We start from the raw sequence: 26,633 nt of genomic DNA on the forward strand, positions 1-26,633 counted from the left end.
CAAAAAGAAAGGTGTTCAAGAAATGTCAGGATAGTTGAGCAGTTGGCTTCCCTTCCTGACGTTTTCAGCACGGGACAAGGTGGCACTCTTGAGCTTCTCACACACTCTGGCTTCTCTGGCACAAGGTTATAGTGCAAAGCATAGGTATCTGGGACTTCTGTGCCAAAGTGTCTTTCCAAATAAAAGGTCTCTTATTGCAGAGGGCCTGCTGTAACAAAACAAGCACCAAAGTTCCTTTCTTGTCAGGATTTTCACATTCACAATTTGTCTCCTTCGTTCGGGCTCAGACCCCTTAAAAACAATGTTCACAACTGGTCTCCCTCGTTCGGGCTCAGACCCCTTATTTCACATTCAAAATTGGTCTCCCTCGTTCGGGTTTGGCCCCTTGTTTCACAATCACAAATGATCTCCCTCGTTTGGGCTCGTACCTCTTTGCTTCAAGAATCAAAGACTTGCAATTGTGCCAAGGGTTTTGCTTCAACAGTCGCAAGACCACTTCTATTCACTACAGTCTTCATTCTTTTCATTTATTTTCTGCCACTTCTTGGCTGGATACCTCACAAAGACCTTCGATTGAGCACTCACAGTGCTGGACCCCTCTGTTCCTGGTTTTGTATCTTTCTTACTTCGAGTTCAAATATTCATCAGCAATTAAGCTTTCCTCACACACATTATTCACATGTCGTACTTGCGCTCTTTATACAATGTTGCCACTTGCATCCCTGACTTCAACACAGACCGGTCTTGCATTGGTCTCCCCAACTCACCGGCTGTGTTGATCTCTTTTCGGCTGCTTTGCTCTTGGAGCCAAGGACGGTACCATGGTGGCTGCTGCTCCTCCCTGACTCGACTAGCCATGTACGAGGGTCCTGGGTATCTCGAACACCCAATCCAGGATTATTCTATTCAGTCTGGTTTCCAGCCCTATGCTCTTTAATCTGAAGGATTTAGAAAATACATGGTTTCTTGATGGAAAGTCCAGGGTATTTCCCTCCTTATGCACCCTTCTAGGTTTGCCGTCTTTCTCCCCTCGTTCATCTGCCATCTGGAAAATGCTATTCCTTCACATGCTTTGCCTCACCTAGTGTGTGTTCTCGTGCTCCGCCTTTTATCCGTGAGGGTAAGTTTGATGGAAGTCTGGTGTGAGGGAAAAAGTGCATTGAGTAATTTTGCAATAAGTGGAAGAGTCACAAGGGTGAAATGATTTAAAGGATGGACAGAATTTCAGAAGTGTGTCTAGGTTGTATTAGGTTCGAGGGGGCAATGCTTGTTTTCATGGTGTGTATTCGAATTTGGTTATTTTAAACGTGTGGAGATGGGTTGGCTGTGTCCAGGCGCAATACGATTAGGTTTCGTTGTTATGGGGTGCTTGACTTTATATTGAAGAAACACTGGAATGTGGTTGTAAAAACTCTTTAGACAGAAATGCAATCACCACCTAGCCCGATCTGAACCATAGGTGCAGACAGATCTCCACCCCACCCCCACTGCTGCATGATGGCCTCTCTTCTGGGCCTCTATGACAAACCTTAACATACATGCCCAGGGCACATGCCTGGTGGTGGCCCTGAGCACACAGCAACAGGTGGTGTCCGTGTCCCGCACCACTCCAAGCTGCAGAGGCTGCAGTAGCCCAGAGCGGGATGGGACAGGGTGCCTTGAGACCATTAAAATGGACGATGTGTGCAGTATCAATCATAATAACATAACATGGTGTGGGATAAATTAACCCACTAAGCTGTGATTTACTACATCAATTTGCTGCAGTGGTGCAAGAAACAGCAAAATGGCAGCGTTGACTCCTGTGCATGCCAGGATCTCTAAACTGCATTTTTGAAACAACCATAAAATGGCTGCACCACCCTGCCACACACATTTCAGTCCTTATGAACCACTGTGATTAAAAAGGCCCTGCAATTCCCAGGATTATCCATTGTGTCTCAGAGGAACCAGGCCTCATTTGAATGATAGCTTCTGTCAAAAATATCTTTGATAAATCAACCAGGGGCTTTGTTTTCATTTTACACGGGAAACATGTCTATTTTCTTTGCAAAAGTATCTAAATCAGCTATTCAGAGAAAGACGCTAAATAGATGCCTGTGTAAATGTATCCATGCTGCTAAACAACTCCAGCACTCAAGAAAAGAACTATAGCTGCATAAAGTGTGTATTTGCTGGAGATGAAAACCGAATTTAAAGAAATAGTAAAATGTTATTTTTCTGACTGAAGTGAGAAAATCGCTTATGTAAAAGTAAATTGTTGTGTGAAAGCCTGTTTACTTAGCAATGTAAAATGATTTGTTGCTGGTAAAAGTACACCTATAAACTGTTTTGATTTCACAGGTTTAAGTCAATATGTAAAACTCATAAGTTGGCAAGCTAAAAAAAAAAACTTCCTCTGCCAGTTGCTAGCCTTCAGAAAGGGTGACACATCATAAACTTTTGGCACAGGAAAGCGCTAATTGTCAGCTTGAAAGACTGTGAATGCACCAGGACAAATAAACTTCACAAGCTCATCAGATATTCGTCTTTGCTCCAGGCTGGGACAATAGCAGGCTGAGACTCTCACCTTCAATCAAGAGAGAGGCCCCTCATCCCGCTTCAAAGGAAGTGACAATTAACAGCAGTTGGGGAAAAAAAGAAAAAAAACCTGAACAAGTGACACTGGACTTCCTTTTGGTTTTAAAGGCTATTTTGTAACTGAACTTTAAAGATGTTTAACTTTGCAGCAAGAATTAGGAAAAATAAGTTTGTAGTTATAAATCTAATGTTATGCTCTTTCTTTGAAAACGTGGTAGAACTCATTACTGCATATGGAAGAGACGTTCTAAAAAAAAGACAGATTACGGGGAAAGTATTGATGTTGCGAACATAACATTTTGTACATAAATCCCTGGGGTAAATGTGCATCTGTGTACAAAACTGTGGACTTTTAGGCGAAATCCTTCATGTCTAGAATTACCAAAATGTGTCAGAAAGGTTAAACCAGGTCCCACAGACTTGGGGTTTGTATTGAAATATGACGCACAAAATATGTAACCTGCGTATCTGAGTTTCTCAGAGGTTGGAACTGCATAAATATGTGTTTGTGGCAAAATTAGATTTTGGTTCCACTAGCTAGGGGAGGTTTCTAGACATTGTAAAAATCACCCCATAAACATGACAGCCTTTTGCTGTGATCCAATCAGCGAAGAGCTAGGAGGAGACTTCTACCTTGCCCAATCCCGTTATTTGAGGCAGTAGTAGTAAGCCTTCCCTGGTCATATACTTTAGTGATGTCATCTGGCATGATAAATCACGGCCCTTGAGAGCACACAGGACACACACTGATTCCGGACTTTCTTTCTGAATTCCTGCGTTGCGTCTGGTTCCTGATTTCTTCATCCCGTTTGATCCTGATTCCAGATTTTCATTACAAAGCCAATGCCTATGCATTGCTGACCCCATTTTCAGCTAGGCCTCAAATTCAAAAGAAATCCCAAAAGCCCAAGGGAATCATCCTGATCCAGCCTGGCTTGCTGCTATTAGATGCATGCCTGCTGCAAACTTGTCACCCGCTGATCGGCAGTATCCAGTTACCAAAAGTGCCAGACCAGTGCAGTCCATTGACCAGAACGGCCCAGCTGATCCTGTCCTGCCAGTTTAGTCCAGCTGTCCTGTGTTAGACCAGATCCGTGTGGTGCTCCAGAACCCTTGACGGTCCAAAATCCTAAATTAAAGTGGACTGTAAATATTAATTGGAATCATAGAAAACCATAGCCTACCTTGCCTTGCCCTATCCCAATCTCTAAACCATTCCATCCTTACCTTAATAACTTGTAACAGTGTAAGAATCCTTATTGCAATCCTGTCCTTGATTTATCTTGCTAAGCACCATTTCTTTAGTCATTTTTATCTTTGTAAATCCTAAACTATCAATCCTATTTCGAGTGATCAGACTGGTTCCGCCAGGGTGGGCGCTGGGGATCTGGGGTTGAAGTCATGAATCAACTCTAGTGCTTACTGTGTCCCTCTTTGGTATTCTAGCCGGAATGCTCTAGTATAGAGTAAAACATGATTTTTCTAAAAATGCCTCTTATTCTACATTGCATATCTCACTCAGTTTAATAGCTAGAGACCTCATTTCAATTCTTGATTATACATAAGACCTCTAGCTACACCCCAACCTACACTCAAATTCAGCCAGTTTTTATTGAAAACCGTTTGGTTAATTTTAGGCAGAAATAAACATTTTTGCAAAGTTTTACTCGTGTTATTTTTATTCTAAATTATTTTTAACCTACCATTCAAATTCAAATTGTTTATTTTTGCTCAAACTATTGCTTATGACTGCTAGTATCTTTTCAATTTTGCTTCCATAGAAATTTCTACTGATTTAGGGATTTTTGCACACTTTCACACTTTGTTTTGTTCAGCCATTTTCGAGTATCAGTTTATCATTGTAAGGTTTCAAATCTGTTTTTCTCTCTTGTTTGAGGAGGGAAGGTTGGATTTGAATTTTGTTTATTGCTCCTCATTCCTGATTACCTGTTGCTTCCTTATATCTCTTTAAAATTGCTTATTTGTGGGTTGAGGAATATTGCAGGGGGAAATTCTAACTTGCGTGCTATCTTTCCAAAAATTCAAAGTGTTCCTATTTCTCTGGTGTTTTCTATTTTTTGTTGCTAAAGAGTGAATTTAAGTGCATTACATACCTTCTTATTTTTTATTGTCACCACATTGGTGATTGCTGCCCCATATATTAAAAAGTGTTTGATTTTCTTGAATTTCTAAATAAATAAATGAACATTACCTTTACCTATCAGCCTGGTTCCTGGTCCATTGTGACCGGGGTATCTGAAAAGGGGGTGTGATAGGAGTGGTGTATCTCTCAAATATTGAACCTATAGATAACGAAATAAGCATTTCAGTTGTGCGCTGCATACTAGGCTGAGACCAGGGTGCATCGCCTGATTGAAATACTTCAATGGACACTTGTTTGTGGTCAGGCCCTGCTGAATTTCAAAAGAAACTGAATATAATTGTAGTTCTTATAGGACAATTTTAGAATTGGGTTGAAATAAGATAGTCATTATTGATTGCACCAAAGTTGATTTGGAAGACAAGTTATTTTGTATTTGCATTGAAAACAATTGCTGACCAGATGAACACTTCCTTTTTCCGCATGTATTCTTGGACGTTAAAATTTGCAAACAAATTCTAAAAGGTTACATTGAGAACGGGGTGTATTTACAGTAAAGAACAAAATAAATATTTTGTTCTTTGGAAGAGTTGAAATACTTTCTTATTTTCACTGCACAGCTTGTAAATGAAAATAGAAGATATTATTGTTCATTTTTTGTGGCATATGTTCCCGAAAACAAAACCTTGCTTTGGCAATTTGAACACACTATACAGGTTCTCTGTGATTTGTCCTGCAATCCCTCATACTAACAATTTGAAGGACACAATGTGTCGGACAGCCACAACGAATTGATAAGATTCACTATAATGAAACCCAACATGAGAAGGTGCAGTTTCTATTAATGAGCTCTGTTAATCGAGACGGTTGCTCGACTTAACAGAGAGAATGGAAAATCAGAAAATGTTGAGAAGGAGAGAGGGTCTTCCCAACCCTCTAGGCGATAACTAACGAGAACTAGACGCTAAGAGAGCACATGCAGGGAGGAGGAGGGAGGTGGAGCGCATGATCACCTTAGTGAACGCATTACAAGCTATATGGTAGACGCATGTATGAATGCCATCTTGGCAAGCGGCAGCCATCTTAGAAGTTAGGCCCATTCGCGGCAAACAATATTTTGTGTATTAGTATTAGGCCCCTTGCAGGAGCACAAACACCACCCCCACCCTGGCCTGAGAGATCCACAACCTCCTCCATTGTTCAGAGTTACAGGCCCTAGCGCCCTGGGAAGAATGTGCCCTGCAGAGCGCCTCTTGGCAGTACCATCCTACGAAGCAGATAGCAAGGCACTCCTACCCCCAATGATCCCCACATGAGAAATACAGATTAGCCGTGCTTTCATCCCATGACCCCCACATGCCACATCACCATCCAAACCCAGACCACTGACCATAAAACTCCCCTTGATCGATCACTAAGATCAGAAGGCAAGACTATGGGTCATGTGATTTGTGCAACGAGGCTCAGGGTGGCATCAGAATTATAGCTCAAAACTAAGGTGGAGGACCTTGGGGGTTGCTGATCTGTCTCTGCCATCCCTGTATCTGCCAGGTGCATTGTTACAATTATAAGAATTACATTGTGTGTTAGAGTAGCTAATTAATTGTTATGTCAGCTCACCACGGATGACAACCCCAACAGTACCCAGATGAACAAAGATGAACAGATGAAGATGGACCAATGGCTTGGCATCCCATAGGAGCAAGCCTTACATCTATGGGCCTCCTCCAATCCATATTGCAGAATTGTACTATATACAATGATGTCATTAGTGAAGCTAATTGTGTTTATAACGTACCGCACATACCAACGGACCTCAGACCGTTCCGCGGAAGCAGATTTCTTTGCTGATGCATTGCTATTTTTGTACAAATAAATACTTGTTACACTTGCAGAGTGTCATGGGCCTTTTTCCCTAGCAGGATGTATTTTTTCTGATGTGAGCGTGCAGGGGTGTGCCGTCACAAATAATGTAAGGAAACATTTGCATAATATTTATGCAACTGATATTGGCATATGTGCTATATGCTTGATTAACAATGTGCCACATTTATGTTCAAGTTGATGCAGAGACTAGACAGCATACATGTACATTTTACAGTAAATTGTTATTTAACTTGTGTGTACTGTGTATATATGTATCGTTGCAATATGCGTTTGGCATGGATACAACCTTCCCATGGACGGGTTTTTTTAACCAAAACTGGACAATAACCATCAGTAACAGAACTGTAATATCCATATTCTGAGATGATCGTCAGGCACCAGTTTGTCCATTTTCGGTGACAGTAATACGGAGCAACATGCAAGCCTTTATGGTATGAAAATGTGCAGATCGAAAAGTGTTGCATTTCAAAGTGAAAGAATTCCTTTGTTCTCACAAACGGAACACCATGTGCGTCGACCAAACATCGTAGATGGAACCCAAGTGCATTAGATTTAACCACACAGAAGTCTGACTTCACAATGCAAATACAGGGATTAATAGATCTGTGATAGTTTTGGAAAAAATGTGAAGCGTGGCATGTTTTCTGGCTATCGCTGTATTCGGAAAACGTTTTCAATGTTTTCGTGGATGCAATCTTCTATTTTGAGCATCATGTTAAAAACATAACTACTTCTTACATTCCCGACTATTCGTATTTTCTTAAAAGTATACATTGTTTTTGTGAAAAAAAGAACTTTCACACTGTGTGTGGATGTGTGTGTTGATCTTCCTAGATTTGCGTTCGATAACATTATGACGTAGGTGATGACTGGGTACAATGGCCTCGGCCGGCGCCATAGAAGAACGGTGTACCAGACTGGACAGAATTGTAAGAGTAAATAAAGGGGTACACCTGCACTCACAATCCCTGATCCTTCAGGTAGAGTATACAACAATCAAAAAGGTGGATCAGTGGAATAGGATGACACTGGTTAGATATAAATCACATTTATTTAGAAAAACTCATCACATGAACAATTTTTTTTCTTACATAAAAATTACCTAAAAAATCTTACATCAACTCATACCTTCATACGTATCCACATTCAGAAATACATTTCAACATCCATCGATACAACACCCTAGTGTAATAATAACACCAAATTGTGTTGTTCAAGAATTGCTTTCTAAAAATATTCAATTAACATTTCCTATGGTGACCCAGTCCATAATATCAGGTGTCATCATATAACCGGTGTCCAATATCACCAGATATCCCTCCTAGAGATCACGTCGACACGTGTTTCGGTCAAAGACCTTCTTCAGGACGTCGGGCTGGGAGCACTTGCTCCGCCCGGTTCTCCACGTATCTGGACCAGTAGCGAATCTAAAAAATGTAAAAGCCAGTATGTCATCCCTATTTCTTTTCACAGGTGACAGACAATGTCACAATATGCTTTCCAAAATAAGCACATAAAGCCCAACTCACCCCCACGTTTTCCGCTTGCGGGACAGTGAGGCAGGGCGTCGGAAAGGGCTTTCATATGTCCCCACTATGAGAGCCGATGCCTTTAATATGGAACTCGAGCTACAGAGATTTTTTAGGAATATTAGACTCAAACATTTTTTTGAGGTTTACCTTCCAGCGCACCCCTATGAAAAGGGTTCCGCTTTGGATACGGTACCCAATATAAGTGGGCTCAAAACGAGATCTAACTTCACTCCACCGCCACATACCTGTACACCTGAAATTATAGCTTTCGAGAACATTGTTACTCGCGAAATACTTGCAGTTATCAAATCTAAGAATCACAAACCCGATAATTTGACAAAAGCGGAAAGACACAAGGATTGTGGTACTAGACACGGTCAAGTATGTAGCAGAATGTTTGCCACTATTGGGTGACACATTGTCCTATAAGAAACTAGAGAGGGATCCTACAGGTCGTCTACAAGACGAAATAAGGAGTCTAACTGATCATGCAGTAAGAGAACGGTGGATAAGTGAAGAAGAAGGTCGCTTCCTTAATAAAACTGAGTCGAAAAAGGCGGCCTTCTATATATTACCCAAGATCCATAAAAATATCACTGAGCCGCCTGGCAGACCTATAGTGTCAGCCATTGACTCGCTGCTCGAACCATTGTCTGTTTATTCAGAGGTATTCCTTAAACCATTTGTATTGGGTATGCCATCTTATGTAAAAGACTCTACCCATATGATCAACATTATCAAAAACATTGAAATCAGAGAGCATGACATTCTCGTCACTATGGACGTAGAGTCGTTATATACGGCTATTCCCCAACTAAAATGCTTACATGTACTTGGCCAATTTCTGAACAAAAGAACGAGACCACATTTGCCTCCTACGGAGTTTGTTCAAGAATGTATTAGGCTTGCCATGACAGAAAACTTTTTCTTGTTTAGGAAACAACTTTACAAACAAGAAAAAGGCGTCAGCATGGGGGCTACTTTTGCCCCCGATGTGGCAAATTTATATATGGCTAATTTTGAGGATCAGTTTGTCCTTGGTGAAAATAATCAGCTCATGAACCATCCCACTCTAAACATGCATCTGAGGTTTTGGAAACGATACATCGATGATATTTTTGTAGTTTGGAGGGGTTCAGCGACATCCCTAAATGAGTTTCATGCCTGGCTAAACCAATGTGATACAAATATCAAATTCACTATTGAATACAACTTTCACCAGGTGAGTTTTCTTGACCTTGTGGTCAAAAAATCCGCGAATCAACTTATCACAACACTTTTTAGAAAATCCACCGATAAAAATTCCCTACTCCATTTTGACAGCTTTCATCCAGCTAGCCTCCGACAAAATCTACCCTATGGGCAGTTTTTGCAGATCAAAAGAAACTGTTCTGAGAAAGATTAATTTAAATTCCATGCAGGACATTTAAAGGAGAGGCTGAAAAACAGGGGATATCCAAATAGACTAGTGAAAGATCAATTAAAGAGAGCGGATAATACCAATCGGGAGATATGTTTGACCACCAGAGAAAAAAATAAGAATGAACGTTTGGTATGTGTTACCAATTTCAATCCTGTGAGTACAGATGTAAAAAGAATTATCAACAAGCACTGGAATTTAGTTAAACAGCCTGGCACATTACTGAAAAAGCCGATGTTTGCGTTCAAACGCAATCAAAACTTGAGACAGAAACTAGTGCACACCTATTTAGAGCCCAAAAAAGAACCCACTATTAATGACCAATGGGGACTGCCTCCCATCATTGGTCATTATAAATGTGGTAAATGTGTTGCATGCCCGTTGACCGAAACCAAGAAAGAAATCCATTATGGCAATAGAATATAGAAGATGAACTGTCACACTAATTGTCTAACGAAAAAGGTAATTTACATCATTAGTTGTCCATGCAAACTCCTCTATGTGGGTAAGACCACACGTGAAGTGAGACAACGGATATCCGAGCACAGGAGCTGCATACGCAATAAGGTGGCAGATAAGCCGCTGGTAGAACACTTTGTGAAAATGCAACACAAGGACACAGATATGAAGTGGTTTATACTCCAACATATCAAGAATACCATGAGAGGGGGCGATATTGACAAAATATTGCATTGTACGGAACAAAAATGGATACATACCCTTAACACAGTCCAGAAGGGACTGAATGTTTCAGTAGAATGGAACAATTTGGTTACAAAAAACTGAGGATGAACACCATTGTACTGTTGGGGAGGATAGATCAAACATAATGGAAATATACTTAATGATGTTAATAAGTTATGATGATCTATCCCCAGATATCATGAAAACAGTCCAACACTATGTCAGTATGTGTTACAATGGGCATGGATTTAATTCAGCTGGTCCGCTATATTCGAAGTTTAAGGGTATCTACCCCCAGGTGTGCAGATACCATGGAAGTAGTTCAACGGGTTAGACATGTTCTGGTATACTGTGTTACAATGTGTTATTATGGGTATGGATCTAATCCAGCTGTTTCGCTGTATTTTATGTCTAATGGTATCATATACTCAGTTGTTCACATAAATATAATATGCATATGTATGCAATTACCTTAGGTGTGTCCCAGTTCCTTTCATCAGGGTGTACATTTATTTGTCTCATCGATTGCTGTGTACGATTACATGCAGTACGCGAAACACGTTTAAGTGAAATTTGGGGGCATTTTAAATTTTCGCATTAGCTGGATTTTTCGATGGCTGCATTCATTTCTTACCCCTTCATTTTCTACCCTTCTTTATGTGTTGATTTTTTCTTGTGGTATAATACTTAGTGTGTACGTGTTTCCGTAATAATACACAATTGGTGCCACAATAAATATTACTCTTTATACTGTGCACCTAGTTTTGTGTTTTTATTAAATACTGAATGTGCAAGACACTGCTTTTCCATGCTTTGGCAGTGTTCTCTTGGGAGGACTGGTCCGCCCGTTCTTTTTTCGAGCCAGTGATGGTGGTCCTTTTTTAGTGTCTATTGTTAGTGCGGCTGGCAGGCATTCTGTGTCAGTCTTTCTTTGGTTTCCAGCCCGAGTGGGTGGGTTTGGAACGAGATTTGAAAGTTATAAGTGTAGATCCGCGGCAGCAACCATTGCGTATTTTTGCTGTCATTGCTTGAGATTCCGGCGCTATGTGAAAGCAGGAGGACCGGACGATAGGATTTATTTTCTATCCCGCAGGGAGCGGCGCGGTACGCTAGGTAAGGTAGGCAACTTTTTCGAGTTACTCATGATGTGATGACCGCAACTGAGTACTCGCATGTATGTACATGTGAGCAGATGTATGCGGCATTTGGAAACTCACTAGATGTAATTGGTGGTTGTTACTGATTTGTCACATATACACACATGTAAGTGCACATGGGAAGCGTGTTTCTGTTATAGTACACGGCGGGAGCACTCGGAAACTCACTAGATTTAATTGATGGCTGCTATGGACTCCCTGCATACACATGCATATAGGTGGATATATGAAGCATATGGGAAGTGTGTTTTTGTTACAGCTAACGGTGGTGCCACCGGGACACGTCACATTGTTTGATTTGTTTGGTACTTTTCCGATGGGTTCAAATATACGTTGGGTGCAAGAGTCCATAATATGGCAACAGCGGGCACACCCCTTTGGGATGGGTGTGTTGCCCCAATATGATATATTTGGGAACTGTTTATGACAGAATTAACAGTGAGGTGTTGTATGGATATATTACAATTAGTACACACTGCAATTCTGTTTCATCTTGTTACAGAGGTACGGAGATTTTTTGTGTGACCGACTCATCCGACATAGATGTACGTGGACTAGAGGTGCTCCTGGGTCTTGTGAACTATAGGAGTCTCCATCAGCTCCATCAGTGTTTGTGTTGGTTCCATAGGCTCAACAGTCATATTGAGGTCCATGGAGGATTGATTTCCGACGCCCTGCCTCACCGTCCCGCAAGCGGAAAACGTGGGGGTGAGTTGGGCTTTATGTGCTTATTTTGGAAAGCATATTGTGACATTGTCTGTCACCTGTGAAAAGAAATAGGGATGACATACTGGCTTTTACATTTTTTAGATTCGCTACTGGCCCAGATACGTGGAGAACCGGGCGGAGCAAGTGCTCCCAGCCCGACGTCCTGAAGAAGGTCTTTGACCGAAACACGTGTCGACGTGATCTCTATGAGGGATATCTGGTGATATTGGACACCGGTTATATGATGACACCTGATATTATGGACTGGGTCACCATAGGAAATGTTAATTGAATATTTTTAGAAAGCAATTCTTGAACAACACAATTTGGTGTTATTATTACACTAGGGTGTTGTATCGATGGATGTTCAAATGTATTTCTGAATGTGGATACGTATGAAGGTATGAGTTGATGTAAGATTTTTTAGGTAATTTTTATGTAAGAAAAAAAATTGTTCATGTGATGAGTTTTTCTAAATAAATATGTGATTTATATCTAACCAGTGTCATCCTATTCCACTGATCCACCTTTTTGATTGTTGGACAGAATTGTATCCACATGCAGAGACTGGATCAGGGAATGATCCTCCCCCTGCAATGGATATGACTTAAGACATGAAGCGGGGTACTGTAACCTTCTCGGCTCCTTTCAGTCCGTCTGAACTTCCTCAACTTCTAGGAACCCACTTTGATGGTATGTTTACTGTCTAGGAGCAGGCCAGGCCCCAGACACCATTGCTGAAAATCCATATAGTCTGCCACCTAAAGGGGTACTTCAGCTAGAGTCTTTTTCCAGCTACTTACCACTGGGATCATATGCTCAACACCATCCACTTAAGAGAACAAGGAGGAACCCCTACTAGAAGATGAGGGAGGATGAATAAGAAAGTTTGGATTTCCTACATTGGTGCGTGTCCAACCGCAACACCTCCCGGAAAATGCAAACCAACCTCTTCTCAGTAACCCTCAGCTCTGCTTGTTTTTCCGCAGGGACCCCTTCTTCCTGACAGGCAGAGAAGAGGGGGAACTAACAGACTCCACCATCGAGGAGAGGTGCTTCCTTTTGCCCACATGCTTTCCAGCACTCATGGTAGCACTGCTGTAATAAATAATCCAGCAGGCACCTCAACAAACTGCAGCTCCCAATAACCGACTTTAGGAAGAAGACCAGGAACCAAGTGTGCCCTAGTACACCTGCATCCTATTGTAGAGGCGCATTGGTGCGGAGCAGGTGAACATCCTTTCACCAACGTTTCACTAATGTTTTTCTATCCCTTCATTGCAGGCTCTGTGACACGCACCAGGGCCTCAGACACACCCAGCCCAGCCATGGGGTCAGACCACCTAATACAAAGTGTTGACCACAAACACACCCCAAGTGCAGCTTTAGGACAACCAGAAATGTTGCCTGGGGCTCAAGGACACCCAAACAGCAGGCACTGTGCCACCAAGACCCGGTCCTGGACCCCACGTGAAACAAATACACACAGGGGGCAAAGGCCCAACATCTTCCCCACTCATATGCTCCTGGATGTGGAGCAACTCTCCATTCCAGACTGACGCAGGGCAAGCCCCATTGGCAGGTTCTTCCACACTAGACAGCCAAGTACCCAATGCACCATTTCAACTGAGCACCCTGCTCACGAGACACTCCCACCTTCCCCAAACACCCAGAGCCCACCAGGGGGTGAAGGTAGGAAATTGAGGAGCCCAGTGCTTTAGGTGCGAGAGCCGGCCAATGAGGTAAGGCCCAGAGAGAAGGCCATCCCCCTGACTGAGCTGACCGAGCGCAGCCACGCAGCCAGGCGACGTCCTTATGCCCAAAAACTTCTGCAATTCATCTTGCCTCTAGTGCCCCTCCGGCTAGCTCAACCAGCAGTGCTTGACCACCTGCAATGGAAGGTAATCCACGCAACCTGGACCACCTTTAATGTCTTTTATTGACTCTGAGATACAGCGCTCTCCTTACCGTCTATAGTGCTCGCCCCCAGTTTGCTACCAACGTGCTCACCTGCAGCACCCCTCTTTAACACCTGCCATACTGCCTATGCTTTACCTGCTATGCTCCCTTATTGCGCCTGCCTCAGACTAATATGCGCGATTCTTGAGTTAGTCTGCCTACCTCCTGCATTATCCAAACCTGCTGTGCACATATTCTGATCTGCTCCACATGTATGCTACATCGCTCTTCTGCCTGATAATGCTCGTGGTGCAATGCCTGTTTGACATGCCACACTTTTGAATGGTGCCTTGTGTACTCTGCACTGCTCCTTACTTGATGTAAGTGTAGTATACTTGCATAACCTAACCTGCTGTGCCTCACTACTGATTGGTGCCCCATGTATGTTGCATTGCTATTTGCCTGATATTCCCACATTTGCTGCAAGCCTGGTATCTGCTTTGCCTTTTCTACCTCTGCTATGAATGTGCCCATTCATTCACCCAGTACTGCCTAGACTGCCGCATTGCTACAACTGTACCCTGTGACCTTTTTGAGACCCTTTTGGTCACCTACCATTGCACCCTGTGACCTATCCGAGACCCTTTTGGTCGCCTACCACTGCACCCTGAGACCTATCCGAGACCCCTTGGTAGCTTGCCACTGCATCCTGTTACCTATTTAAGACCCTTGGGTCGCCTGCTTTGCACGTTGCTAACTACTCTAAGTCGTGCATTTTAGTTCATATTGTGATTCTTGAATATCATGATCCATATCACTAGATGAACCCCTGGCTATAACTTGCCACCCGCAATCTATATTGGGACACCCTAGCAAGACATCCTAGCGAAGTAAGGGAAGTAACTTGAACCATTTAACTACTCTAACTACCATGTGTAGAAACCGGACGTCCCTGACCCTCCTAACTACAATCATGGCCTTTGCTACCTACAGCACTAGCCCCCCCACAGACAGAAACCTGAGACTTAGGGCAAGACTACCTTGCATTTATGAACCCAAAAGAAATAGCGCAAACAATACTGTTAGATCCCCAACTATACAGATGCACTTGGATAAGCAAAGTCAAGCCACGAAACCCTCAACTCCGACCCCGAATCCCACTCACTTGCATAAAAAGAAACCCCCGTGTCGAAACAAGCACACAGATAAATCTGCAAGCTATCCTATTCCTAAGAATACTTTATCACTTATTGGATCCCTTATCAACGCCAGATCCATGGTAGCCCATGCAACTGAAATTGCTGACATACTAAACAACAGCAGCATCAACCTCCTTGCCGTAACAGAAACTTGGCTCCACGAGGCAGCAGGACCCTCCCTGATGCTAGCCGTACCTGACAATTACCAGATCCACAGAGTAGATAGACCCAATGCTAAAGGCGGTGGCCTAGCCATCATCGCTAAAACTACTTTGCCTATCAGACTCACCACCTCACCTCCCTGTGCTTCCTGCAAAGTACCCTCAGCAAAACTGCAACTCTCTAATAACCGCACGCTAACTATTCACTTGATCTATAGGCCCCGAGGTCCCTTGGGAACCTTCGAAGATGACCTTACCACCCTTACCACCTCATAGCTAACAATACCCAAAATCACTCGCAAAAGCTGTTGCTGGGCGACTTTAACATTGGCTTCAATGAGCCAGATAATAAAAATGCCCTCTCTCTAACAGCTATCCTAAACGACCACGGCCTTAGTCATTACTGACATCATCCCTCAACCATGGACCGACCACTATCTAATACATTTCACTGCCACACTTGACCTCCTCAGCCCTAAAATTATCAAAATGATACCACCACTCCCTACCAGAAGTAAAAAAGACATTACTACAGAAAAACTCATCCCCCTCCTCCTGCCTACTATCAATGGGCCTGGAGAACAATACTGACCCAGACACCTTTAATAAAGCTATGTCTCATGCACTAGATACTATTGCACCACCCAAACTACGCAAAGCTAAACAAGAAGCCCACCTTAATGCTTGGTTCACACCCCAACTTAAGGACCTTAGAAAGCAGAAACGAAAACTCCAAACTATCTGGCGCAATTCGCCTACTGACGACAACAAAGTTAACTTAACCCAATTCACCATATATTACAAGACAGAAATGATCAATACAAAAGAAAATGTATTCAATGCCAGAATTACTAATGCCAAACCTAATACCAAGGAACTTTTTGCCATTCTCCGGGAAATGGAATCCCCCATCCAACCAACTGACACGGTCCCCAAGGACAAGATATAGTGCACTAACATACAGAATGCCCTATCGAATAAAATGTCCACCCTCCAGCTTAAAATAACTAATAAAAAGGATGCCCTCTCTCCTACTGATCAACAAGCACCTCTAGTGACTGAACCTAATACTATCCCCCCTTTTAGCTTCAAACCTATCTCCATCATCGACACTGAAAAGGTTATCCTCTCACTGAAGCCTTCCAACTGTAAGGGCGACAGTTGCCCAACTCAAATAATAAAGGACGCAGACAGAGATTTAGCCCCGTTTATCTCGAAGCTCATTAACTCCTCTTTCAAATCCAACACAGTGCCAGCTAACCTAAAAGAATCCTGGGTCCTCCCCCTTCTTAAGAAACAAACCCTTGATCCATCCATCCCAACTAATTATAGGCCTATCACCACTGCACCTTTCCTACTAAAAATCATCGATAGAGTAGCCTATCTCCAAATTCATGATTACTTAGAAGCTAACCATCTACTAGGCTTGCGCCAATCGGGCTTCCGCCCTCTCCATGGCACCGAAACAGCCTTGATAGATCTTAAAACTAAAATTGAGGAATTCAAGGATAGTGGGAAAACAGCGCTGCTACTACTACTGGACTTGTCAGCAGCTTTTGATTTGGTGGATCATGCAGTTTTATGCAACCACCTCAAGCTCGCTGCCAATTTCACAGGTGAAGCTATAGCATGGGTCCAATCCTTTCTAACCAACCGGACCATGAGAGTCTTTTCCACCTCTACCTGTGCTGATCCCATCCAAATTACATGTGGAGTCCCACAGGGCTCCTGTGTCTCACCCACTATGTACAACATTTTCACCAAGCCATTGTTCGACAAGTTGGACAGACTGGGTGTCACCTACACAAATTATGCAGATGACAACCAGATCCTCATACCCCTTTCGGGCAACTATGAAGTGGACATGGCTATGGTGAATAAAATGTACATCCACATTCAGGCATGGATGGCCACCCATGGCCTCTGCCTGAACGACGATAAAACTGAAATCCTGCTCCTCGGATCAGACCTTAACCTAACTAAACTTACTCCTGACTATGCCTCATTTAACATCGACAATAATACTATTAAGGTTATGCGAGAGGTTAAAATTCTAGGTTTTTACCTCGACTCAGCTCTCACCCTTAAAAAGCAAGTGAACTCCCTCGCCTCTACAAACACTTACACGTGTAAACTCATCCGTGCTGCCAGACCATTCCTGTCCAGTGCCAGCTGCCTCACCTTGGCCAATGCCCTTGTCATGTCCAGACTGGACTATTGCAACGCCCTATACTCAGGTGCAAATAAGTCGGTCATTGACAAACTCCAGAGATTACAAAATAATTCCCTAAGAGCAGCTTTGAATATCCCACGTAGAAAGCATATCTCCAAACACCAGACTGAGGCCCACTGGCTAAAGATAAAGGACAGAATCCTCCTTAAAACTATTTCTCTCACATCCAAATGCCTCAACAATCAAGCACCCCCCTACCTAGCTGAAAGAATCAACTGGAGACCCTCAAACCGACTGACGAGATCTGCCAACACCTTCTTACTTGAAGTCCCGAGATTCAAACTCACCACAGCGGGTGGATCTAGCTTCCCTGTTAGAGCTGCACAATCATGGAACATACTCCCACCTGATCTCAGACGCCCATTACCCTACACTAGATTTAGATGTAACGCTCTCAAATGGCTGCACAACAATGATATGTAACGATATTCACCCTTATCTAGCTGATCATGCTATACATATGTCAAGACGGTATTCTTCTACGCTTACCCATCTTGATCCTATATGTACTGTATCACTTGTATCATTTGTTGTAAGTCCCATCTGTTTTGTAATAGCCTGTGTCAGGCACTGTAACTAAGTTTCGAGTCTACTTGTATTGTTGCGCCCAGCTGCCCAAGGGCTTGGAGCGCATTATCAAATAAACAAACAAAGAAATCTAGGTGGGCAGCTTTGGAGAGGGGACATGGCCAAATCGTGCTGGCTGTGGCTTAAGTGGGGGAGGGTGGGCGGGGGGGTCAAGTGACTTAGGGAAGGCCCACCTGCCCCAAATAAGCAATTCATAATGAGGCCCTGCAAACATGTACTTTGGGCACTCCAGCGTGTTCTTGTTTGCATCCAGTCTGCGTTCTGTGAATAAAACTCTCTCTTATTCCGTTTCCAAATAAACTGAGGTCTGCAAATAAATCCCTTCCTGATTTCAGATGTAAGCAATTCAATTAGCGAGTAAATCACCTTCATTGTGTACATAAATGACCCAGCGCAGGTGCTCATTTAGGGTTTCAGCTCTCCTGCTGTCTGCCTATCCTGTGATAATCTGTAGTCATAATTGCCCCTGCAAACAAAGGTCAGCATGCACATATTCCATAAGGAGGTACCAGTCTTCTAAAACTAAAGTCCATGTCACTTAAATGTGCTTTTGCTGGCCAAAGACAGACCTCAAGGTGTAAACCTTTCTGTGACATCTTCAGTCAGCCCTGAAATCACCAAGGAGAGCAGCCGTGAGAAAGGGGAGGAGGCAGGGACATCAATTGGGGGGCTACCAGGTGTCGCAGTTGCGACCCCTGGCAACTCCGGTGAAACCCCTACCTCTGCCTCTGCGACCCCTGGTTAAGGGTTGCGGAGAGAAACTGAAAGTAAAGAGGGCTCTCATACTATAGCCCTCTCTACATTCATTTCTTTTTTAAGTCACTGACTTCAGAAAGAAATTATTTCTGTTACTGAATTTCTTTTTGAAGTCAGGACTTCAAAATGAGTCCCTCCTCACTCCCCACAGGACATGGAAGGCTTCAGCTCCCCTGCTCTGCGCATGACAGGAACCAGAGCTGGTTACTTGCGTGCATGGGAGCCAAAGAGGCCTGCCTGCAAAAGGAGTACCTCGGAGCAGCAAAGGATTCAGGAAAAGGTAAGAAAATGTTTTTTTGTAAACGTGTGTGCGTGTTTGAAAGGGTGTATGTAAAGGTATATTATGTAGTGTGTGAGTGAGTACATGATGTATGGATGTGTGAGTGACTGGTGGATGGGTGCATGTGTAAAGAGGCACGTGAATGCGTGTGTTTGTGCTCAATGTCTAGATTACTTACTGGTAATCGTCATTACTCCTAGTCCCACTCTTGGGGGTTGGGGTTGAGTGGGAGGGGAGAGGGTGTGTGTCGGGAAGGTGGGGCAAGAGATGATAAAGCCGGCATGATATGTTTTTTTTTAGGCTAGACTCGCATTTGGATGCAGCCAGTCTATCCATTTCTTACTTTATCGTGGCAAATTCTTCTGGGGATCTATAATGAAGTAAGCATCATAAGTGTTATTACATGCCTAGACTAGCATTTTGCTGCAGCTAGACTAGCCATTTCTTACGGTGGCTTGATTTTGGACTGGGTATCTCTGATAAATCATGATATGTGTAATTACCTGGCTAGACTGGCATTTAGGTGCAGCCAGTCCTTACTGTAGCATTGTATATTTTGTTTTTCTGGGCATCTATGATAAAGTAAGCATGATAAGCGTTATTATGTGGTTAGATTGGCATTTTTGTGCTGCCAGTCTAGGTATGTTTTACTATGGCATTTTTTACTGTGCATCATCAAGGCAACAGCAAACATAAGTGTTATTACGTATCTGGTCTACATTGTACAGTCTGTTTTGACAGGTCTTCTTATGGTGGCATTGCATTTTTAATAGCAAAGAGGTAAAATAGCTCAGTGGATTGAACGCTTGCTGCTGCGATCTGTGTGTTATCTACAGGTCATAGGTTGAAATCCTGGCACAGCCAACTCAGCCTTTCATTCTTCCGTTGTTGCTAAATGAGTACCAACTTCAGTTTGGATGATAATTGTATGTAAATATGTGCTATGTACAGCGCTTTGGTGAAAGCGCTATATATGAATAACAATCATGAATTAAAACATTAATGGTCCTGTGCACTGAAAGTGACTTGCATCTATTGGACTTTTGGATACTGTATTATCGCAGCAATTGGCAAAGTAGGGGGAACTACTTTTCATATAATGACAATACTTGTCATGCAGCTATAATTGGCATAGTATGGAAGTTGCTAGCCATACAATGCTAAAGTGGAATACCTATGGCAGTGCCTCAGTCTATTTTTTTGTTTGTTTATAGTTTATTAAAAACTTAACACATTTTTAATCATTTACTTCAAAACTCTTGTTCTTTACAAATGGCAGAAAATTCCTTCAGACACAACATTCTAAAACAAACATTAGAGAGATTAATTCATTCAACACAACACAATACCATATACTATATACCAATCAGGGCCTCCCATTCTAACCCCGAAGATTACATTTACCACCTAGCCAACAAATTACTACCTTCCCTACTTCATTATGGTGGACTAATCAAGATAAACATTTTCCCCAACTTTTTGTGCAACACTATTCAAATATTGACTAAAGTAGTGGTCGTTGAGGTAGAGTAGCTATACAAGAACCTAGCCCACATGACTTCACGGTTTAAAGCCTCTAATCTCCTTATGAACTTTCCCAACCACATTTTCCTTGGCCCTGGTGTTGCACTACAGCCAATGTTTTAGCGTTTCTATCTTCCCTGCCTTTTATAGAGCCAACAATTTCTTTCGTGCCAAGGATTCCTCTTATGGGACCCCACCTTTGTTGGGATCCTAGTAAGTTAAGAAGAAAGCGTGAATATATGTAACATATTTCGGCCCTGGGAATATCATCATGGAGGACTGTATCTCCTCATATTTTCTCAGTGGTGTGATGAATCCAATGGAGTCATCACCGGTTCCCCGGTGGTGACCTCTTCCCATGTGGCCAGCGGCCGACAGCCGCTTCCTGATCCCGACCCTGAGGCGGCTATATAAGGGAGGATCACATGGGAGGAGAAAAATACCATTGGGACGTCATAGCTTCATTGGGTGAGATGCAGTATCCCCCTTTTCCCTGAGGAAGACCCTCTAATGCCGAAAGCCTCAATGGCTTATTGTCAGGTACTGGGTCCCCCCTGTAGAGGGAGTAAAGAAACCTCTTCTCGCCATCCCTTTGGTTAAACCCCCGCCTATGACCTAAACACACAAAGCTCCAACACAACACTTTTTGCTTCTGAGGTACCTTTATGGAAATCTTTAAGAACTGTTTAAACACCATGGGCCTCATTACGGGTGTGCCGGTCTGGTAAAAATGCCAGAAAAATGCTGGTAGTACCGGCTATGGCATTTTTACCAGACCGGCACACTGCGTTTGCCGGTAGGGGCAGAGAACTACCGGCACTACTGACCTGCCGGGAGTTCAGGCCGATACGGCAAATAATTGCCTCGATCACTGGCACTTCCTTAGACAAAGCTGTTCTGCCAGCATCTCCTGACTCGGCAACCCTGGTCTGTCTCTGGGATAGCTTGATTGGTTTTAATACGAGTCTGTTGTCCATCTTTCCATCATGGCCGTCCCAGCCACATTATGCCTTCTTCTACAGCAAGCTTCTATATGTCTCATCTACCTTGCTTTTCTGCGTATATACATTATTAGTCAGCCATTAGTCAGCCTGTTACTTTATCTTCTTTGCATATATGATTTCTTCATATTCGATTGCATGTTCCTTTTGTTACTTCCGTTACATCTTCATTCTTTAAGTATTTACATACCTGTCCTTCATGACATCACTCTGCTCTCATCACTTTTCACTTATAACTGTTACGCTCACCTGGACCCCATAGGGGTGTCGATCAGACCCAGACAGCTGCGGTCTCCGTCAACGTGATGCGTAGTGCAGAGATGACTGTCTGGACTGGCCCGCCTAGTCTTGTCTGCTGGACCCGAAGAAGTATTTTCCTGCAAGTGGAGACAGGGATTAGCCACCTGTGGGTTTTAATGATGGCCTCCCAACTGTTCTCGCTCTCCCCCACTAATCACCTGCGATATCCCCTTAGTAACCTCACCTTATGTTTGTAAAAGATGAGCTCTCCATCCTGCGTGTCTTGCAGGGGCGCGTAGATACCAGTTACTTCACTGGTTTGAAGGCGTTGGGAGAGTTCCGGTAAGCATTGACTCTGAAGTCCCAGGCGGGATTGGTAAGTATCAAGTTCAAAGAGTTCAATGTGCCCAATGTTCACTCTTGTCCCCTTCCTTCCTTAAGTTGCAACTGAGTTTGTGAGAAGAAGGTCTCGTAGCTGCTGCTGGCGTTCAGGTAAGAGTCTGTGTTACCCAACGCTGTCCGGTAACTATTGCATGCGTTAACGTGTTGTTTTTCTCCCTCTTTACAGATGCGGCATATGAAGATATGGAGAATAATACCGCTGGTGGTAAATCAGGTAAGTCTATGGTGTTAAGAGGTATTTGTTGATTCCCTTGGCTCACCTTGTTATTCTTGTGCCCCTAGGTGCCAGAGTACGGCGAAGAAATGATGGAGACAGTGCCGGATCGAAAGATGCTGTGAGAACTGGCGAGTATGGCGCCATGCTGGAGCTGGCGAAGCGACGCGTGCAGGACTGATGTACTTTCCAGGTCGGGAGATGAAATGGATCCGGAATCAGGTGAGGAATTTGAAATAAGTTTGTTTTCTAACCTTGTCCTTTTCTTCCTCTTTATTCTAGGAGCTCCGGGTTCGAGGCGGGCGTGGCAGAAGACTGGATGCTGGCTGTAGGCATGCGGGCGTGGCAGAAGACTTGATGCTGGCTGCAGGCACGGTGAGAGTCACGCTGCTGGATGCAGAATAACACGAAGCATGTGCTGCTGTTCGGGCGTGCTTTAAATAGCCTCCAAAGTAGTCCCAGGAAAGAAGTTCCCCAGGACCACACCAGAGTAAAAAATAGTTCCTGTAGTAAAATAGACCCATCCAGGTCTCACGTTGGCTTGGATTTATTTGCAGCATGGTCTGCATGAGGTAAGTAATGTCTATGAGCCTGGCGCCTATGGCGCCAGGACTGTTTTTTATTATGAGCCTGGTGCCTACGGCGCCAGGACCGAACACAGACAGCCCCAAGCTGCGGCTGCTGGGGTTTTTGTAAATGTCTGGATGCCTGCTCCCGGGGCTGATGGGCTTGATCCGGATGCCCGGGGGTAGGCATCAAGACAATAACTCTATGATGTCCAATGGTGTGTGCCCTCAGTGTGAGGGTGTATTCAATATGGTTGTCTGAGTGCACATTGTCTTCTATACACTCAATGTGGTATTGGCATGATACCTGAGGTTCCACATAGGGATCTTCTGCTGTTCAAGCATAACAGAGGTGAGGGGGCGAGAGCTATGGGTGACATGTCCACCTGCTCCTCTACAACCCTCTGGATCCAAGGTCTTTCACCTTGGAGAACATTTTAGTTGGAGCTATTCTTATTTTCAGTTGTGAACACATTTCCTTGAACCCTTTATTGTTTGGTTCATAGTGTGAGGGTCATGATAGGAGGTTCTGGACACAAGGATGGTTTTTCAGTTATTGACATCCTGACACAGACCGATCCTTTGTGTTTGGTTTTTAGGTAGGGAAACTCCTCTTTAGAATAGGGTCAGAGAGGCATTTTCCCAACCCATTTTCATTTAATAAAAGTCTTTAGCCACAAAATGACAACCTTGTGTCTGACTCTCATTGCTGACTCCTCACTATGGTCTTTGTAGTTTATACGACATTCTCATAAATGAAAGTTTGTCTGAGTCCATTTCAGCAAGAATCAGGTCACAGTACTCCCCAAAATTGCTTAATGCTTTTTCATCATTATTGATTAAAGATATATTCAAATAGCGAACCCAACGGTGGAACCAATATTGCCTCGCCCTATGTTGCACTATTGGGTCTAACACTGTCATATCATTACCCCATCCATGGCATATGAATGGAGCGCCCTTGTTAAAATGTGGTTGGTATCTAAAATATTCTTCCCTGCTTCAGTACGTATTTGGTATTTTAAAATCTTTACGTTTAAGAACTTTCTTTTTTTTACGCCGGCAAGCCACTTCCAGTGAGGTCACCAAGGTTAAAGAAGAACTGATGCCATTCGGGTGACAGGTCAAGTGACATCACTACCTGTGATGTCATCAGGTCTGTGATGTCACTTCTGCTACCCCTGGCATTTCGGTGAATCAACGTCCCTGGAAGGAGGACAAATAACACCTATGTAAACTGCATGATATTTTGCATAAAATCAAAAGAGCATTTTGGAAACACAAGAACGAACACACATTTTTATATATGGCATATCCGGGACAGTGATTCCAGCTTGCAACCCTTCAAAGCACGTAATGCACACTGACCTTTCTGCTTATATCATTTATAATAATCAGTAAAGAGACAACAAACTACTTTTCACACGGGAAACTGTCCTAAAGCAGGCAGAATGTTTCCTTGAACACAGAGGGCCTGCTCAGGCCCACTTAAGGCCCTGCAGGTGCCCGTCTGTAGTGCTGCACACCATCTTGTCGTACCTCGGTTCTGCGTCAAGGCGCACGCGGCTCGTGGAGGAGGCACGGGCAGGAGGCACAGCGTGAGAAAGCGAGGAGAAGCAAAATGGGGAGAGGACGGCGCACAAAGACATACTGCTCCTGGGAGAAGTAAATAAAGAGCGCTACACTAATCAAGCAGGTGTCAGCAAGGAGAGTAATTTATGAAAGGCAATAAAGTAGCTTTCATACACACGTCCAGACTACGATTATTCATTTATGTATGTGTTACCATTATTGGATGAATGCACCCACTGTTTTAGGTGGGGTGGTAAATTGAGGGGAGTGGAGGCTTTCGTTAGGGGATGTTGCCCAAATACAAATACTTAGGCCACGCCACACAACAAGAGGTATCCCAGCCATTGCATTTAATGAGCCATGGTTAACTGCCTGCCAGGGTCGCTGAACCTCCCAGGCACCTCTTTAACCACACAGCTCCTTGAATGCAATGGGCTGCCTGCTGCTTGATGTCTCTTTATTCTAAAACAGGAGGAGGGCTGGGTTGGGCAGCCTCGCCTTTTGTTTCTGAGTAAAGACCAGACACACAGTGGAAGCCCTTTAACCAAGCACGGTAAAACCCTACTGTTTCTGAATAAAGAGACATCAAGCGCAGCTCGGTTACACGGCGACTTCAGGGCATTTTCCTTTTTCTAATCAGAAATGCTGACACCTGAGAGGTCGGAGTGGCTGGGTCTATTCGGGTGAGACCCGGCTTGGGAGTCCATCTCAGAGACTGCTGGGGATTTTCCCCGGCTAGCCCCAGACCACTTAAAGCCCTGAATGCACCACTCTACAAGCAGAAAGAGGATTGCATAAGCAGGCAGGCCAGACATCCATCAGAGTTCTCGTTAAACTAATGCATTTTAGCGGCGGAGAGGATTCTTCTCTCAGGAGATATGGGTAATATATATATATATATGTATATATATATTTGTATGAAATGTCAAACAGGATCCGACTCATCCTCATATCCCACCTGTTTCCCATGTCAATAGTTACGGCTTATAAGTACAGCAATACCCAATAGTCAAAACTAAAAACAATATATTTAGTATACAAAAAAATAATCATATTTATAATAAAGCGTCGTGTATGCACGCACACACAAATATAATAACGGAAATAATACATTATTTTCCTCTTGCTACAGCATATGTTGGCGTTATTATTACTAAAACATTACTATTACTAAAAGATACATAGTATATTGAAAGTGATATCTCAAAACCATCTTGAATTAGACTCGTGGCAGACCGTCAATCATCTACATGACGTCGGCATCCCATCCATCATACACAGTGCTCTTACCGATGATGGGTCTGTCATTGACGTGACCATGGCTCAAGCTGACAGCGGAATCGCAGAGAAGCAAGACACCGCCCAGGAACAGTAGAAGCATTGACCCCGGTACAGCAGCCCCAATGATTGTCATCTTGCCACTTGCCCTGCGACTGGTTTCGGTGATCTGAGCTAAGCTAAGTCGCGGCACAGCAGCAACTACAGATACTACTCTGCATTGCATCACCTAGTATCTAATGGTCATGACGTCAGCTTGAAACTGACATTCAGGGAACCGGGACATGTAGTCTCTCCTACACCAAAGGTGGACGGCGCTTAACTAATTGCCCCAGGCATATTCGTCGAATGAAGTGGCCATCTTGGAACATCATATTTTTATGTCCTTTGCTTATAAAACATTAATAAATAAAATGACTTTTTGTGTTTAAATGGGCATCACATTCGTAGAACGCAACTGTAATTTATGTGGTCATCAAAATGATTCCGTTCAAAAACTGGAAAACGCACCAAACACTGACATAACAATACACTTGGCATCGGACCCTTAACACGGAAACGTAATCGAGCCTAGATGGCATCCACATAATAGTCCATTAAGTCAGTGTGTTGTGCCCAAAAGCCGCTAATTTGATGAAAAAAAACAACACT

General features: G+C 43.4%; 1 protein-coding gene across 1 annotated transcript in view; it reads right to left on the bottom strand.

Moving 5' to 3' along the window:
- The window catches only part of GGH (gamma-glutamyl hydrolase), a 367,715-nt gene extending 341,473 nt beyond the window's left edge, over nucleotides 1-26,242 (bottom strand). Inside the window, exon 1 of the mRNA XM_069622120.1 lies at nucleotides 25,995-26,242. Within this exon, the coding sequence (XP_069478221.1) occupies nucleotides 25,995-26,208 (214 nt within the window). The 5' untranslated portion in view covers nucleotides 26,209-26,242. The remainder of the gene's footprint in view (nucleotides 1-25,994) is intronic.
- Between the last annotated feature and the right edge of the window lie 391 nt (nucleotides 26,243-26,633).

The sequence above is a fragment of the Ambystoma mexicanum genome, chromosome 5q (assembly GCF_040938575.1).
Source record: "Ambystoma mexicanum isolate Mex_15411 chromosome 5q, UKY_AmexF1_1, whole genome shotgun sequence".
Taxonomy (NCBI): Eukaryota; Metazoa; Chordata; class Amphibia; order Caudata; family Ambystomatidae; genus Ambystoma; species Ambystoma mexicanum.